Genomic DNA, 16,530 nt, shown 5'->3' on the forward strand with positions numbered 1-16,530 from the left:
ATACACACAAATATTTACATACGTTAGTGTGATTTTCAATGAATAATAATAAGAATAAGCACAAATAATGAAATAATTGGCATACATATTTTGACTTCCATATTCATGTTTCTTATTTGTTAGCTTATTTTCAACACTAAATTATTATAAGAAACTTCATTGGAATTTTTAATTTAGACGATGTTATTAAATTGTGGAATAACTGACTTAAATTCTTTTTTTTTTGACTCATTTATTTTAATGCCAATTTTAATAATTATTATCTTGTGTTCGTTATATTTTCCTGTTTGTGAAAAGCTATTGATGCGTTTTTAGTATATTAATGTATATTTCTAAAATTTTCAAAAAGTTCCTTTTTTTCTTTCTAAAGCAAGATATTTTAACTTGGTTTTACTTTTTAAAGGGGTAAAAATTGATTTTATTAATTCGAGATTTGAGGCAAACTACAACATTGCAAAATAAATTTAACTGCATTGTTTTTTTTTTTATATTTTATTTTTATTATAAAACAAATGCTGATTCGTTGTTTAAAAATTTTATTAATGTTATTTTCAGGAAAATAATTTTCAATTAAAATTTGACTTTTGATAAAATTTCAGCTCTAAGTATATTCTCGTAGTTTTATAGCAAGACCCAAGATCGACTCAAGCATTATATATATATATATATATATATATATATATATATATATATATATATATATATATATATATATATATATATATATATATATATATATATATATATATATATATATATATATATATATATATATATATATATGATGACACTATACTCCGGGATATCATCCGTTCGCTCGTTGAACTCCGACTGGAATCCTGCATCCGACTGGAATCCTGCATCCGACTGGAATCCTGCAGACGTTTCGCCAAAATCTCACTTGGCATCTTCAATGCTCGCGCTCCGAAAACACTTCGAAGTGTTCGAAGAAAAAAAACAGTAATAGAAAAAAGGCGCTGGAATATATATATATATATATATATATATATATATATATATATATATATATATATATATATATATATATATATATATATATATATATATATATATATATATATATATATATATATATATATATATATATATATATCAGTAATGGAAAAAAGGCGCTGGAATATATATGTATATATATATATATATATATATATATATATATATATATATATATATATATATATATATATATATATATATATATATATATATATATATATATATATATATATATATATATATATATATATATATATATATATATATATTCCAGCGCCTTTTTTCCATTACTGTTTTTTTTTCTTGATGATGAGCTATTATGAATCTGTCTACGTATGTATTAAGGTTCTTTTTTTGGTACAATTTTTTATAAAATATGTATACGATATGAAATGAAATACCAACCAACCTTTAAAAAAACACCTGTTCACTTCGCGTATTCATTTTATTGCTGCTTCAAAAAAAAAAAAACATGAGTAACATAGATATCTCAAACAAAAAAACTACATATATTGAAATAGCAAAACAATGCGTATAAACATAAAAACAACTTCCCTGAACACTTGGACGGTTAAAAACATCGGCACAAGAAAAATACACCTACCAAATAAGTAACGATTTAAAATTACAAGTAGCCTTTAAAACTAAGTTCCAAGCTGTCCGACAAATGTCGCAAAACTACCGCATTGGTAATTTAGCAACCGTAATGTCAGATAAGGCTTTTACTATGTCTACTACCATCATATAGTACGGGTGTGGCTCGCATTCATGCATTGATGCATGAAAATATTTACATCTTATACTAAGTAAATTGCTATTTTTAATATAATAGAGGGCGTTTCGCCAAAAAATCAACGGAACAGTGATTTCGCATGGTCTTTGAAAATGAAGAAATGTTAAATTCAAAGACACAAAATAATTATGGTAATGGTTTAGGCGGGCAACTGATGATTAAGTTTCAATTTTCGTTTTTTTAGCAAATTACCCTACACTATGTATTAACTATAAATATTAAGTAAGGCCTGTGCTTTCAGCATTATTCGATGCTTCTTATTTTTAAAAATCGAGAGAGTTTAGAAAAATAATATATTCTAAAGTCGTGGTGAGAGAATAGGTCATAAATATCTAAATATGTTCTATATCGTTTGAACCAACGCTACGGTACGATGGAAAATATGCTTTTTATTTAAAAACTAATTTTGTGTGCATAGATGTTTTCTTTTAGTGCTCCTTTAAACTATGTTTCATCATGTTTACAATTTTATATCTATTTTTTTATACTTATTACGTGTACTTATATTGCGATTTTCGTGATGAAGCATGTCTAAACAACGTAAAACGTAATTGTATAGTAGGACCAAAAATATAATGCATTTATTGCTTTGACACCGCACACCTTCGCAGGACCGTGGAAAACCCATCCCAACAGATGTTTATTCTGCATTAAATAGGTCTTGCCTGAGATGAACTTGAAATTTTTATTTGAAACGTAAATGGACCGTTTTAAATTTGTTTTTTTTTAAGAGTATAGATTATTTTCGCGGTAGATAAAGATACGTCCTAAGAATACACATAGATATTTATTAGAATGTTACAATTAAACATTTTTTGAAGGTTCCTGTTTTTTAACCCTTTAAAATGTGGAGACAGTGGAAACATGGAGCTGGTAGTCGAACCTAATGCCAATTTAGACGAACTACCTCCGCAAATAAAAAAAAAAACGGATCCATTTGTCTTCGGGAAGAATAGCAATTGTTTGGGAAGAACATTAGTTGTGCCCAAGAGTCGTTGCGTACTTTTTTAAAGATAATGGATTTTCCGTTACAAACAATCAATTGTAATGGAGGGTGAATTATTTAAATACAAGTGAATAATTTCGAGAGCAAAATAGGTCACGACACAGGAAAAAAAAGGATGGTGTGATAACAGTAACAAGTGTCTACTAGACGAGCCGCCTTCACATGGAAATAGATTGTACTAATGTACTAATTTTTTTATGTACATGTTTGAAGAATTGCTCGGCGAAAAAGATTGAAAACATATTTATATCCCACTTGTTTGTGTACGGTACGGTGGAATGATTACGGGTAAGGGTCTGCGCGGCAGGGTGTTCTATAAGGGGCTGCGGTTTTGGAGTAATAAACACTCGGCAAAGTTAATCACGGCGTCGGTTGTAAAAGCACTATATTTCTGGTCATGGTATATCAAACTATATTGTTCAGTTTTATTTATTGTTAATATTCGATTTGTCTTGAGATCAGCGAAGCAACACTGAACAATTCGTACGTAAATAATCGATAAATCTGAAATTATGGCAGTGCTTTGAATAAATAGTGTTTCTAATAAATCCAGTTGACGGGCACCCACTGATGCTCAGTCGTCAACGTCTCTAAGGCTTCTACGATTTGCCTGAAGGTCATGTCAAAGTCGTTGTTTGTGATTACCTGATCGATGTACTTGTCGTAAGTTCTTTGCATACTGGCGCTGTCCTCTAAAGTCCTTTTTAAATCTTCCTCCTAAAGTTAGACACGCCTTTTAGTGACATTTTTTAATCTTTTATGGCAAATTAAATTAATCCAACGAGAATTCTCTAAATAATATTTACACGACATTAAACTAAAGAAAGATTGCAGACAAAGTCTACATAAATTTCAACATATTTTACAAGAAATATTTTGTTAAAGAAATTAAATCGCTACTTGCTAAATCGGTTCCAAAAAAAAACAAGCACGGAGTAGTATTTTTATTTTTTAGTGGAAGATGTAGTTCTCGAAATGTTTCGGTATAATATACAATGCAATTTCCACCCACCTCGTATAACGACGCGAGTGATTCCAAGGTCCTTGCTCTTCGTGAACTGTAGCGAATAGAGCTTTGTCGATCAAACTGCCATGCAAACAAAAATCAAAAACAAAAAAATTACAAAAAAAACGAATGTACCCTTCAAACGATATGCCAGATGCAAAAAAAACTATTGCTAAGGTCTCATCAATTGAATGTCAATAATTATTGGGGCGATTTTTGGGTCCATTAAAAAAGAAAACTTCATATGAACATATGTCCTAAACGTCTTAACTTTTCAGATACAGGGTGGTAAAGTTTTCAAAAATAAAATATATTTTTTCAATATCTCTAATAATTCTATAGATAATTTAATGAAATTTGGCACATATGCTTCAAAAAATAATATCCTCTTTATAATATGAAAGCATGCAGAGAAAATAGTTCAGTCTCTATTAATTAAATCGTCGGAAGCTCTTATACCATCCTTCAGCTCTTCTACAGTGTTAACTGGGATGCGATAAACCAGACTTTTAACATGCCCCATACGAAAAAGTCAAAACTATTTCAATCTGGGAAACTACTCGTTATTAAATGTGATTTCAATATTTTCTTACTGTAACACTAATTAAATATGGTGTACTTCGTCGAGCAATTTTGGCAAATCCTCTACTAAAAACCGGCGATAATTATTGCTATTTAGCCTTTCTGGCAGTAAAATGGGCCGAATTAAGTAATCTCCAACAATTCCAGCCCAAACATTTACCGAAAATTGTTTTTGATGTTTAAATTCTACAACTGCATGGGGGTTTTGATTGCATTCTAGATAAGATAATGCGCAATTTTGTCCAAAAACCATTAACAAAAATTAACACCCAAGGAAAACCTCTGGGAAGTAGCGCTAGCACTCGTTGAACATTATATCGGTGCAATAGAAAATCGTGCAAAATATTCCAATTTTTCTAGTACTAAGTTCAGGATTTTCACCAATTGAATTTAAAACTGCTTCTTCAATTTTTGGAGTTCTTACAGTCCTATGAGCTACTTTTAAATGATTTTTTGTCCTTAAAGTACCTGTTTCAGTCAACCTTCAATGTACATTTGAAAATGTTCATGTATCTGGTATGACTCTATTTGGAAAGCGCTCTTGATATAATCGCCTAGCTTGCGGCCAAACCATACATAAAATGCATACCTGCCAACTCCTCATTCGACCATTCTTTTTTAAAATAATAATGCTCGGATATTTTTAACAAAAAAATAATAATAAAAAATTACGAAATTAAATACCTCTAGAAATGATTGGAGATTGTATTTTTTGTGGTACACTAAATAATGCCTCTTGATGCATGGTACATGTGTGTCGAATTCTATTAGGACATATGTTCATATGAAGTTTTATTTTTAAAATGGACCACAAATCACCCCCTTAATTATTGACATTCAATTAGAAAACACCATGTATATTATTTTTTCTAAATTTTATTATTACATCAACAGTTAATTACACCTACAAAAATAAATCGAAATAAAAATACAAATAATATTTTAAGCTCGACTTTGACAGCCATCAGTATTCGATTGATCATGATTTGTATATTAGAGTTATTATTTTCCTATTATTGGGTTTTTGTTCTAACTTATTTTGTTTTAATATTAGTTCATGAAATAGAATCCTTCAAATGAAATCTTTTAAATAAATAAAATATGCATCTATCATATATAACATTATGGAAAGGAATTTATTTCATGAACTAACATTAAAACCATATAAGTTAGAATAAAAATCATTCACTCATGTCCCAAATCTTTTTACGCATATCGGTATAGTAAGAAATGCTGAAGCTGAAACGCTAAAATATAATATCTGGGGGTTTTTGAACATGCAGAATTCAAAACATCTAACAGCAGTTTTGTCAGATTTACCATTGTCAATATTTTTTCAACATTTCAGACTTCTAGAAGTTTTTAGAATATGGGAAGCTTTAGAAGCGTACCATCATTTTTGAATTCTCCAGATCTTGAATTTTATCGTTCCGGCTTTGGCAGTTTTGGAGACACGCGCAATTTAATTATAAATAATAACATTGCTGTTAGCATGTTTTTTATTTCAAAATCTCCAAGTATTGAATTTTATGGTTTCAGCTTCGGCAGTTTTAGATATATTTAAGCGTTCCGATATTCTAGACGCGATTGACGTGTGTATACAGCGTGTCCCACTTAAGAAATCTTGTAAAATCTTTGTTTATGGTTCGATTTTGATTTTTTTTTTGTTGGATAGGTCTCTGATAACTGCACTAAAATGTTGTTTTGCTTCAACTTAAAGTCATAGCCAAATGAGACTATTTAACAAAACAGAGAGAAGTACTATTCGGGATTAAAAAAAAATAAATTGGCACGAATTCTTAGAACCAAACTATGTCAATTTTTATCATATTTAAATACAGCCTGTTGCAGCTCGGCTCGAGACATTTCATAATTTGCTACATTTCACTTCATGCTTTAACGATCACCGTAAAATGCAAACGTCGCAACACCACACAGACTACCAATTTCCCTCGTTTATACAGATCCACAGACGAATATCTACACTTTTTATTTCAGTGGCGTTCAGCATAAAAGCGATTTTAATACTCACCGTTAAGTTTCGGCTGGAATACCTTAGGTTTGAATTACTTTTGGACACATCGTATAAACTCTTCAACTGTTCCATCCCGGGTGCGGCAATAAAAATAACGTACGGTAAAAACTCCGAACTGTTATGCAAAATTTTCAACGACATTGGACTGCAGTCCAATATACACATCTTCCCCTGTAAGAAAAGTAATTAGACGAAATTTTGAATGATTAGGTTTCTTGCAATAAGAGGTACTGTTCCTGGGATTTACTGACCTGCCTTAGAACATCTCGGATGGTATCCAAATGCGTCCCATACAGGTGTCCATTGTATTCGCCGTATTCCAAAAATTTGTTATTTCTAATATCTTCTTCCATTTTATCCCGAGTCGTAAACCAATAGGACTGACCATTTTCTTCCAAAACTCTTGCCGGTCTACTCGTGTCTGGAACAAAATATCATCGCTATGATTCGGTTTTGCTATCTACGAACTTTCCGAGTGACACAAAAGAGGATATATTAATTTTTAGGTAAAAAATGACACATTTTTGTTGTAATATTTTTAACGTTTTCTTTATCTTTATCTGCTAAGAAGCGAGGCTAAAATGTGCGAATATTTATCATCGGATTCGTCAAAATGACAAGACTTTTTGATTAAGTACATCTCCTTGTTTCCAGGCCGCTTTTATCACATTCATTGTCAATATTGATTGTTTAATAAATCTTTTATCAATAAGAGTTAATGTTAATGAACAGATGTCCCCTAAACTCGATGACCTACTAGGAGTATATGGCTCTCCATATACTTCTAGTAGGCATTTAAAAATTGGGTTGTGGCCGTAGTAGGCTACGGTCCCTATTTTTAAAATATTCCGGACATTGCAGCGGTGCCACATATAACCGAACCAATTTCATTTTTGAAATGGAATCCCTATATAGCACTTTTTTTGGTAATTTAGTAGTCAGAAATGGCTATATAATTATACTTTTCAATAACTAATATTTATCAAACAGTTTATCAAGAAATTTGATGGTATTTTGATATTTTTATATTTATATCTTATATTCGCGATCAACTGCAGCAAGATTTGACCAAGGATACGCAGCTCTATCCAAATGTGCTCCCGATTAATTAAAAAAACTATAGCGATAAGTTTCCAAAAAGTATAATCTACCACACATTTTTTGCATATCCTCACCGATCAATAAACGATAACGTATTTAAAGATCCGTCAATACAGAGCGAGTTTTAAAGACAAAGTTATATGACACTTCAGATTTTGGTTTAATTTCAAGAAGATGTATACTTTTTTGACCTGACAACTTTAAAGTTTCCAAAGAAGAAATGTGGAATCACTTTTCTGTTGGATTTATTAAGAAATCGTTGTTGGAATTCGTCACGTAAAAATAACATATTTCTTATTAATTTTTTTGATATATACTATCTAATTGAATTGTCAAACTATACCGCCATAACATTCTACTAAAACTATTTTCTTGAATTGCCTTTTATATTATATTTGCTTTATACCTTATACTCTCGCAAAATCTTTCGTTTCTTTCATTTCATTTATGTGATAGTTGAAATGTTTCAACATAGTCGGTGAAAATCTCCTGCTTTGATTTACATATTTGCTTTTTTAATTACAGCTTATTTGCTTAAACGTTTTAACTTAGTAATTTTGTTAGAAATTAACTAAATTAGGGGTCACTAGGGGAAATATACTTCAAAAAATGTATGACCGCATGATACGTGCGACAAAAGCAGTTAATAACCAAGGACTAACCATTAAGCTCCTAGAAACTTTCAAGTTCGAAGGTCTATATTACAAAGGTACTCACGTCACGTCTTCACCATACAAAATAGGACTGAGAGAATATTGCATGGATCTTGCAATATTCTCCTAGCACTGCCAACAAACGAAAATGGCATGCTAATGAAACAGAAAAACAGAAGCAACCGATAAATAAAAGAGCAAAACCTGAGAAATCAGTAAAGGAAGATTTTCTTAAAACTTCTGAAGGATATGTAAGAAATTGCTGTTCAATGTCAATGTGAGCACATTTGCAATGCCCGATATTTGTGAATATTTTTTTTTTCATTAGCTATGCTTGTGGTTCGTTTAGAAACATAGTTTCTATTTTGCAATTCATTAATCATATTAGGTAATTTTAGTCATGGCCCATATTCCATGCACCGTGCCCTAGATTGAAAAATTCACAATTTTATAACATTTTTTTCAAAACGAAGTTCTTTAGTACTTTAAGCACAGAATACTCTATGACTCATGCAAACTTTGTCATTAATATTATATTTTTTTAATAAGGGTATAATTTTGTAAACACGCAGCCCATTGGAAAGGTGTAGACAAAATTTCATATTTTTATTTGAACCAGTTCAAATATAGTTAAATATGGATGTCTTCCGCCCAATTATCCAAAAAACATTCTTTATATCCAAAATAGTTAAAGTTTTAGAATTTTTAAAGAATCTAAATATATAATGACATGTCTGTTTAGAGTATATGTGGCAACGCTATCAAATATACAGAACAGAATATACAGAACCTATCGCAATCCAATTTTTAAAAGCTCTCCATCTCAGTCGATTGGTATGGTATGAAGTTATGCCAGTCAATTAAGAAAAAATTATACATTACATACATGGAATGACACCGGCAAACTTCTCGGGATCGCTGTTGATCAATCGATTTTTCAACGTTCTCCTGCCGACCCCCTGAACGCCAATCAACACCAAAGTTTTCCTCTTAAATGGCGGCATTCTGGTAACTTCTTCGTACAGCAACAACTCCGCCTTATCGAAATCGCAGTTGCTCTTCGACTGGTAAATGATTTTCTTCTTCTTCCTCGATATCTTCGCGCCGCATATACTAATTTTGTGGACGAAATCGGCATCAGGAGCTACGAACGCTTTGCGTCTTTCCTCCAACTCCAACGAAGGTATCAGGCCAGTTCGGTTGTCGCCACCAATTTTTTTAGCTTGCCACCAATTCGGGTCCCTTTGATCGACGATTTGTAAAATATCCCCGCGGTCGAAAGGCAGTCCTATTTCTTTACATGGTAGCAAAGTGTCGTCTTCCGGGTTATATTGAAATAACGCTCGCATATAACACTGCAATCGAGATTGAAAAGGTTCAAGATAATTCATAAATAACGCCCCAAATCCTAGTGGAAAATAAACCCCAGTTTCTCATTAAAAACGAAACAAAAAATTATATAAAATACATAATATGCAAGCGCAAAGTAGACAGAATATGAAAAGTCGGGCAGCCATGTTTAACAAATAAATGTCTACAATGAACTTGTCATGAAAAATATCGTAGATCGGGTGCGTTTGGATCTTCTCTTTCTCACCACTTTTTCAAGAAAACATAATAATCTCGCATATGATAAATACTGTGGAAAAAGCAATTGTTTGTTTATTGACAACACTGAAAAATTACGACCAATTTATACAAGAATACGACAATTTTACTTTTTGTTACTAAAAACTTAACAAAAATCTAAAAGTCAATCCACAAAACAAGTTATTGCAGTTTTGGATAACTTATTGATATTTTCAGAATCAGAAACTTAAAAATTTCTGTCCACCTGTTTCGGAAATATTGAAATAAATACAGGGCCTTTTTAGGTTTATATAGAAAACTAGGGCTTATTTTGGACGTAGAATTTCGGGACATCCTATATAAACTTTGTTGCATTCATAACATTTTCCCAGGAAAGTTAAGTCCGTATACTGCAAATTTCGATCATTTCTTCTGTACCTCAATTTTAAATGACTGTGTTTATTTTATGCATTTTCGGGACAAATGCTACCCCAAATGGGTTGTTTCGAAGATCCAGAGTACTCAATTTGATTGTAATTTTTCATAAGTATCTTTTTATCTTCCCAAACTTTTAGATAAAATGTTTTATAATCCAACGCGTATTTTACATAAAAAATGGTAACATACATAATTTTAATAGCGGTTTCTGAGAAATATTTGGGTAAATATTTATTTTTTTATTCAAATTGATTCCTTTGTCCCAAGAACGAAAGCGAACGCTTCCGCTTCAAATTGCCGCAAAAAAACCCTGGCCAAAATGGTAAATGCAGTGTAAAACAACTAACACCTTGTATATTTCCAACTACTTTTTCTTCTAGTTTAGATCGTCATATTTTTGAGACACCCTGGCTCGAAATATTTTTGGGTGATTTGTTCTTGTTAACTCTCAATAAATTTAGGTAAATTGTGACTTTTTATGTACTTTGAAAATAAATTAATTTCATTAAAAATAATGAAAAACTAACATCTGCTGCTAGCGAAAGTCACATGACCCGGTGCGAGTATGTCATTTCCATTCTTTTAAAGCAAAAAGTAATGCTTAGAATTTAATTTTATTATTTGGGGTTTTGTGAGAAAAGATACTACACAATATTTATTTATTTATTTACGTATTTATGTTTAAATCTAAAATAAAATTAGAAATTATTTTTATTACCTACTAAAATCACTATTATCGCCTGTTCTAATTATTATTTGTTCTATATTATTTGCAATATGGATATACGATTGCTCTGCTTTTTCAATATGTTTAACAGAATTTGCCCTTTGTTAATTTTTTTAAATCTAAAACCCATGTGTTGAATACACTTCCATAAGGTAGTTCTGCCACATTTAACACCGGCTTCATCTTCGTCAAGCCTCCTAATTAAGATATCTAATGTAGGCACGCTTTGTTCCTCGTGTAACTGGTAAACTTTACAGCGTATTATATCTTGATCACTTTCATCTACACTCGAGAAAATGTCAGCATCGCTTCTTTTTTTCCTCGCTGAAATAGGATTATTCACAATTTTCCATGCAGTTGATGGAATTTTCGTCAATGAGGCCGTTTCTTCAAAAGATGCTTGCTTGCTGGCACCACGTTCAACGAGAGTCAAATAAACATTGTTTATAACTTCCTTAGTCTCAATAGAATAGTGTTTTGTACATTTGGGCGGGAGCATCTCCCGAGATACACTAGACTCGCACATATTTTCCATAATTCACACACGATTCAACACACGCTGTATTACACAACAAATAAGAATGACTACTAATCAACTTAAACTAAGTAGTATATAGTAGGTATAAAATTATTTTCTATAACCGACCACAATTTTACCTTAATTTAAATTCCGAAACTTTAGGTAATAATCTTGTTGCATTGTATGTTAATGACCGCCCTTGGATAATCCCATTCAAAAGCAATTGGTTACTTTCTTATATCTATGAACAGACTTTCCCTTTCATTTCATTTTATAGATAAACCGAGTTGCTGGGTCAACTTAATTTTCAGGTTCCTTCATATATTCTAATGGTGTTTCACGTAATAACCCCAAAAAATATTTTTTTTATCCCAGGTCCTCCTTACCATAATAATTAAACAAGATATTGTATACAGTGTGCTTTTATCATTATTTTACTGAAGAGAATATAATTATATAGTTAGAATGATTTTGTTTTCGATAAAGAGTATTATTAATATTATTATTATTATTATTATATATGTATTTTCCGTGTGCTACGAACTTTTTGTCTATTTCAGTACCTACAGAACGTATACTAAGTAATTTTTAGTTAACTTTTACGTTATTCCCACTTACGGTAAGCTTTTTGGTGACCCCGTTAACTCCGTTGGTCACAATCGATGCGTGGGTTTCGTCGTTCTGAGGGTTTCCTATTTTAAGATTGACCGAGTCCTTGCTTTTCGCAACCTCCGTCTGGAGTTCTTCGGGAGTTTTCACGCTATTCCCGTTAACTTCCAATATTACGTCACCTACATGCAGCAATCCTTGTTTTTCAATCATGCCTCCCTCCAAAATCCTCGCTATGACTAGATTACCATTTTCGTCGATTTGGACCTGTTTGAATGTTGTTATTTATTTTTAATTTTGGTTTTTATACTTTAATGCTTACAGTAAGACCGAGCGGTTCTCCGACTTTTTTCCTTACACCCACCATTCTGATTGCATCGTTGGTCATCCCGCTGGGAAATAATTTAGGCGCTTCCGCCGTTTTTTCCGGGTTGGGATTTTGAAAAACTTTCGCTACTTCGTCGTGGGTTTCCAACAACGCTCTGAAATGGGGTCGAACTAGAATATCACTCAATTCTCTGGCCTCGCGGTTCCATAGTCTATGGCATCGAAGCCGAATCTCCCTGATTATGTCGAGACTGTCTACATTTACAGGTGGTGCGAGGATAGGCGGTTCTTCTAAACGATCTTGGACCTGTAAATAAAATAGAACTACGTAGGTTATGTGTAAAACTTTTCCCCTGACTTCAGTTCTAGATTTTACTGCGAGAATTGTAATGTAGGGTTCACAGAGAGAAAGAAAGAAACCGCCTCAACCAAAAAGAGTTAGTGCTAAATCTATGTAAATTATTTTATTCTTTTAAAAAACACTTTCGTCTACTCAAAAAAACAAACACATGTAATTTTATAAATAATTATTTTTGTTTTTTTGTTTTCCTTAATCTTTCTTTTTTGTTTTTAGACATTGACACTCACAGAGAAGCAAAAGCAACTGAAAAATACATCCAATAAATCGTAAAAAAATCGTAAAATTCAAATATTATGTAAGTATAATGTGCTAGTATCCATTTGAATATTACCTTCAGTGTGAAGAGGTTGAACTTGAACTTTTTGAATTTGTTTTTTACTCCTTTTTTGCCACCATAAGGCTAAATTTTATGATACTGTCTGTATTATTTTTTGCCAAATGAATATTATTATTATATAAGTTGCATCTTATGAGTTTTGTGTAAGTTATCTAAAAGACAGTATTCTCACGAAGAACTTTCTAGATTATTTTGGGATTCCGTTAATTCAGTAGGCTTTGGTGACACAAAGAAAACTTTTATAATTTTCAATCAATTATGTCACATAACGAATACACATTTAAAGTGTTTTAGGGAATGGGTTGCTGTGCATTAAGTTGAGAGTTTTGGTGTTGTTTATCAAGTTTGGGTAAATTACACGAACAAATAAAATGTTGTTCTAAACTATAATTAGTTTGTAATTTACGTGTTAAAAATTGACGACAAATTTGGAGTTTTTTTGTTTCAAACTGGCTTAATGGAAAATGTCTTTTAAGGGATCTTACCTAATCTATCTTTAACTAAAGCAAAAAAATTTAATGAATCTGGCGAAAAGAGTAAAAGATAAAAAAAAAATGCCGCTGATGGAGACTTATCCGAGGGAACAATAATTATCATTTCCTAGTGAATATAACATAATAGTTCCGGATGCGGCTGCTTAAGTGAAATTACACGAACTCTACATTTCAAATTTATTTATTATTTAATTAATAAGCTTTTTCTTATTCTATAGTTAATATATATCAGCGATAATATAAAATCTCTTGGTATTTTTAGTTGTATATGCTACTAGCAATCTTTTCTATATAGCTATTTGGTCGTTTATTCTTTGTTATCCATAAACAGCGAATAATATGCACTTCGAAATGAATAATTTTATAACATTCCCGAAAAAATAAGTACTGAATTTATTTCTTCCCAAAATTGATAGTGACTTCTGTGGGATTGTTGGTTAACGTTATGGTTTTACTTTTTAAACGGTTAAGATAGACACGTGAGGCGGAAACTCGATCCTAAACTTGGCTTAATTTAATTTTTTAGGCTGAAGTTCGGCTGGGAGCTTCAACAGGTGAGTGGCACCACATACACAGGTAGAAAAAGGAAGTCAGGTGCTAAGTGTGGCCCTTTGTTTGCCGACGACACCTGCGGGGTGCCTTTATGCCGATTTGTTACGAATACTTCGGCGGAATAGACATCTTTGTTTTCCCAATAATAACCTTCGACTTCGGGATAATGTTTATTTACCGTAATTTGCGATATCGATACTGCCACCGTCCGCACTTGAAATTTATTGCGGTCGGTTTTTTTTGTTCAAGTATTTACCTGTTATATTGATAAGATCCCCGCACATTTTGATAACCTTATAGCCGTCCTTATCTTCCTTCTAATAATTCATAATAAGTACAGTTTTAAATCAAAAATGTATAATCGGATGGCCATTTTGTCATTTGCCATAGGTGTAACTATGATTTTTTCGTGACGTGGCGGTCAAAGATTACCAGACATGTTCTAAGTCATGTAGTGCACAAAAGTGTTTTTTATGGAAATTTTTTTAATACTAAAATACTGTGCTATAGTACATAGTACGCCACTAAAAGGGCTTCTTAATAGTCTCCATTTTCAATAGCAATACTAAGTTCTAAAATCAATTATTATAAAAACAAGGTAAACTAAGTGATTGAGAATATATATGCTGTAAAACTATGATATGAAATTTTTAGATTAAAAAAAAACCCTTATAAAGTCTACACATGCAGAACAAAACTTTGTGAGAAATACTCTGTTATTGAATTGAGTCTTCATCTTTTACTATTTACATTCGGCTGGAAATTCGCCACCCAAAAAATAGAAAAAAAAATAAAAAAAAATAAATGTTTATGTTTTTTTTTTCAATTTTCATGGATTTTATTATTTCGAAAACGATCCAAGATATGGAAACGACACTAGAGCAAAAAAAGTTATACTTTTAGTGCTTTACTTGAAATAAATAACAAAAATTGCAAAAAAGTCAGTAGCGTATATTTCTTTGACAAAACCAGTTTCTTTTTAAATATTTACCACTCCATATCTCCATAACTTTTTTTGGAACAACCTGTAGATTAGACTTTAAATTCAAATTTTAAAAGAAACCGTGCGATATTAACCATTTATGGTTTTAGAAAAAGTATTATGGAAATAACAGTTTTAATTAAATGATTCGCAAATAAATATCGATCTTGGGGATGACGACGATGATATTTGTTTCCATTTATTCTGAGCGTTTCTACAACGATATTTCAGGATTTCTGTTACGTTATATATATATACAAGCCCAGACCGCGATAAAATAATAAATCACTGTGTTTATTTTTATCGTGTTCCGAAGACGATATAAAATAACCAAAACAAATCCGGCAGTGTTAAAACATCAAAACATTGCCTTGAATTGGTTTATCTTATAATCACGTCACATACGCTCCAATTAAAGAGAATTCTATCGAAATTATGACTAATCGGTTGAAAACGCCGCATCGAAATAAATGGAGTAGAAAGTACAGAGCCATTGCAACAATTAAAAAGGTATATACAGCAGTTAAATACACATTTTATTACACTTCTAGGCCATTTTCGCTTAAAACAATTAACACTATGTTTATTAGTGACCGAAAAGGAAAGCAATAATGATTGGCAAATAAACTCTAAAGCGTAATGCCACATGCCACAGAATTATGATGTTTGTATTCATTATTATCTCATCTGTTTTAGTATAGCATTGGCACTAATTGGTTAACAATAGACAAATCCTTAAGAATTTTGCCGTATGGCAGAAAAAATTGGCTGGTGTGGATTTTTCTTTCTAATAATTCTATTGTAATTTTAAAAACCTAAACTAATACTCTGTGAATTGTAACAATAAAAAAGTCAGCAAACTTTTACTTCTGTCGTGCGTTTCCTTCGTTTAAAAAAGGAAATTTAAGTTATTCGCAATTACACGATGCAACTTGCACCAACGATACAAAATATAATTTTTATATTCGTAACAAGATATCACTGTAACCCAAAATATAATATGCGATAACAATGACGTAGTGACTCCAATTAACTAGTCGCTTTCAAAATTTAAGACACAAAAGGTGTAGATTTATCTTTTTAAAGAATAAGAAAATATAAAAAAATATTTTCGAATAATAATATAAAAACTTTAACTCCGTTTATACTAATAATGAATTTTGATTATGATTTGAAAGGGAAATTGAAGTTGTGGCAATTAGTGAACCCAGCCAAATGCTAATTTGCTCTCCCAAAAAAAAAATATTTTTATATTCACAGCAAAATATTACTGTAACACAAGTTATAACTTATATATTTTAATTCTAATAATTCTATTCTAATATTAAAAACCTTAACTAGTACTCTGTTAATGGTAACAATAAAAACTTAAGTAAACTTTTGTCGTCCGTTTCATTCGTTTGAAAAAGGAAATTTGTTTT

The 16,530-nt window shown here is 31.3% G+C and overlaps 1 protein-coding gene across 5 annotated transcripts in view; it reads right to left on the minus strand.

Annotated features, from left to right (window-relative positions):
* Positions 1-1,451: 1,451 nt before the first annotated feature.
* LOC132697063 (protein PALS2) overlaps positions 1,452-16,530 on the minus strand; it is a 66,599-nt gene continuing 51,520 nt past the window's right edge. For all 5 annotated transcript variants that reach the window (XM_060662323.1, XM_060662324.1, XM_060662326.1 and 2 more), the window contains 7 exons: positions 12,379-12,690; positions 12,066-12,323; positions 9,080-9,548; positions 6,691-6,860; positions 6,437-6,610; positions 3,829-3,903; positions 1,452-3,533 (listed from right to left, as the gene is read on the minus strand). In XM_060662323.1, the coding sequence (XP_060518306.1) occupies positions 3,357-3,533; positions 3,829-3,903; positions 6,437-6,610; positions 6,691-6,860; positions 9,080-9,548; positions 12,066-12,323; positions 12,379-12,690 (1,635 nt within the window). In that variant the 3' untranslated portion in view covers positions 1,452-3,356. The remainder of the gene's footprint in view (positions 3,534-3,828; positions 3,904-6,436; positions 6,611-6,690; positions 6,861-9,079; positions 9,549-12,065; positions 12,324-12,378; positions 12,691-16,530) is intronic.

The sequence above is a fragment of the Cylas formicarius genome, unplaced genomic scaffold (assembly GCF_029955315.1).
Source record: "Cylas formicarius isolate icCylForm1 unplaced genomic scaffold, icCylForm1.1 PGA_scaffold_1__22_contigs__length_36826433, whole genome shotgun sequence".
NCBI classification, from domain to species: domain Eukaryota; kingdom Metazoa; phylum Arthropoda; class Insecta; order Coleoptera; family Brentidae; genus Cylas; species Cylas formicarius.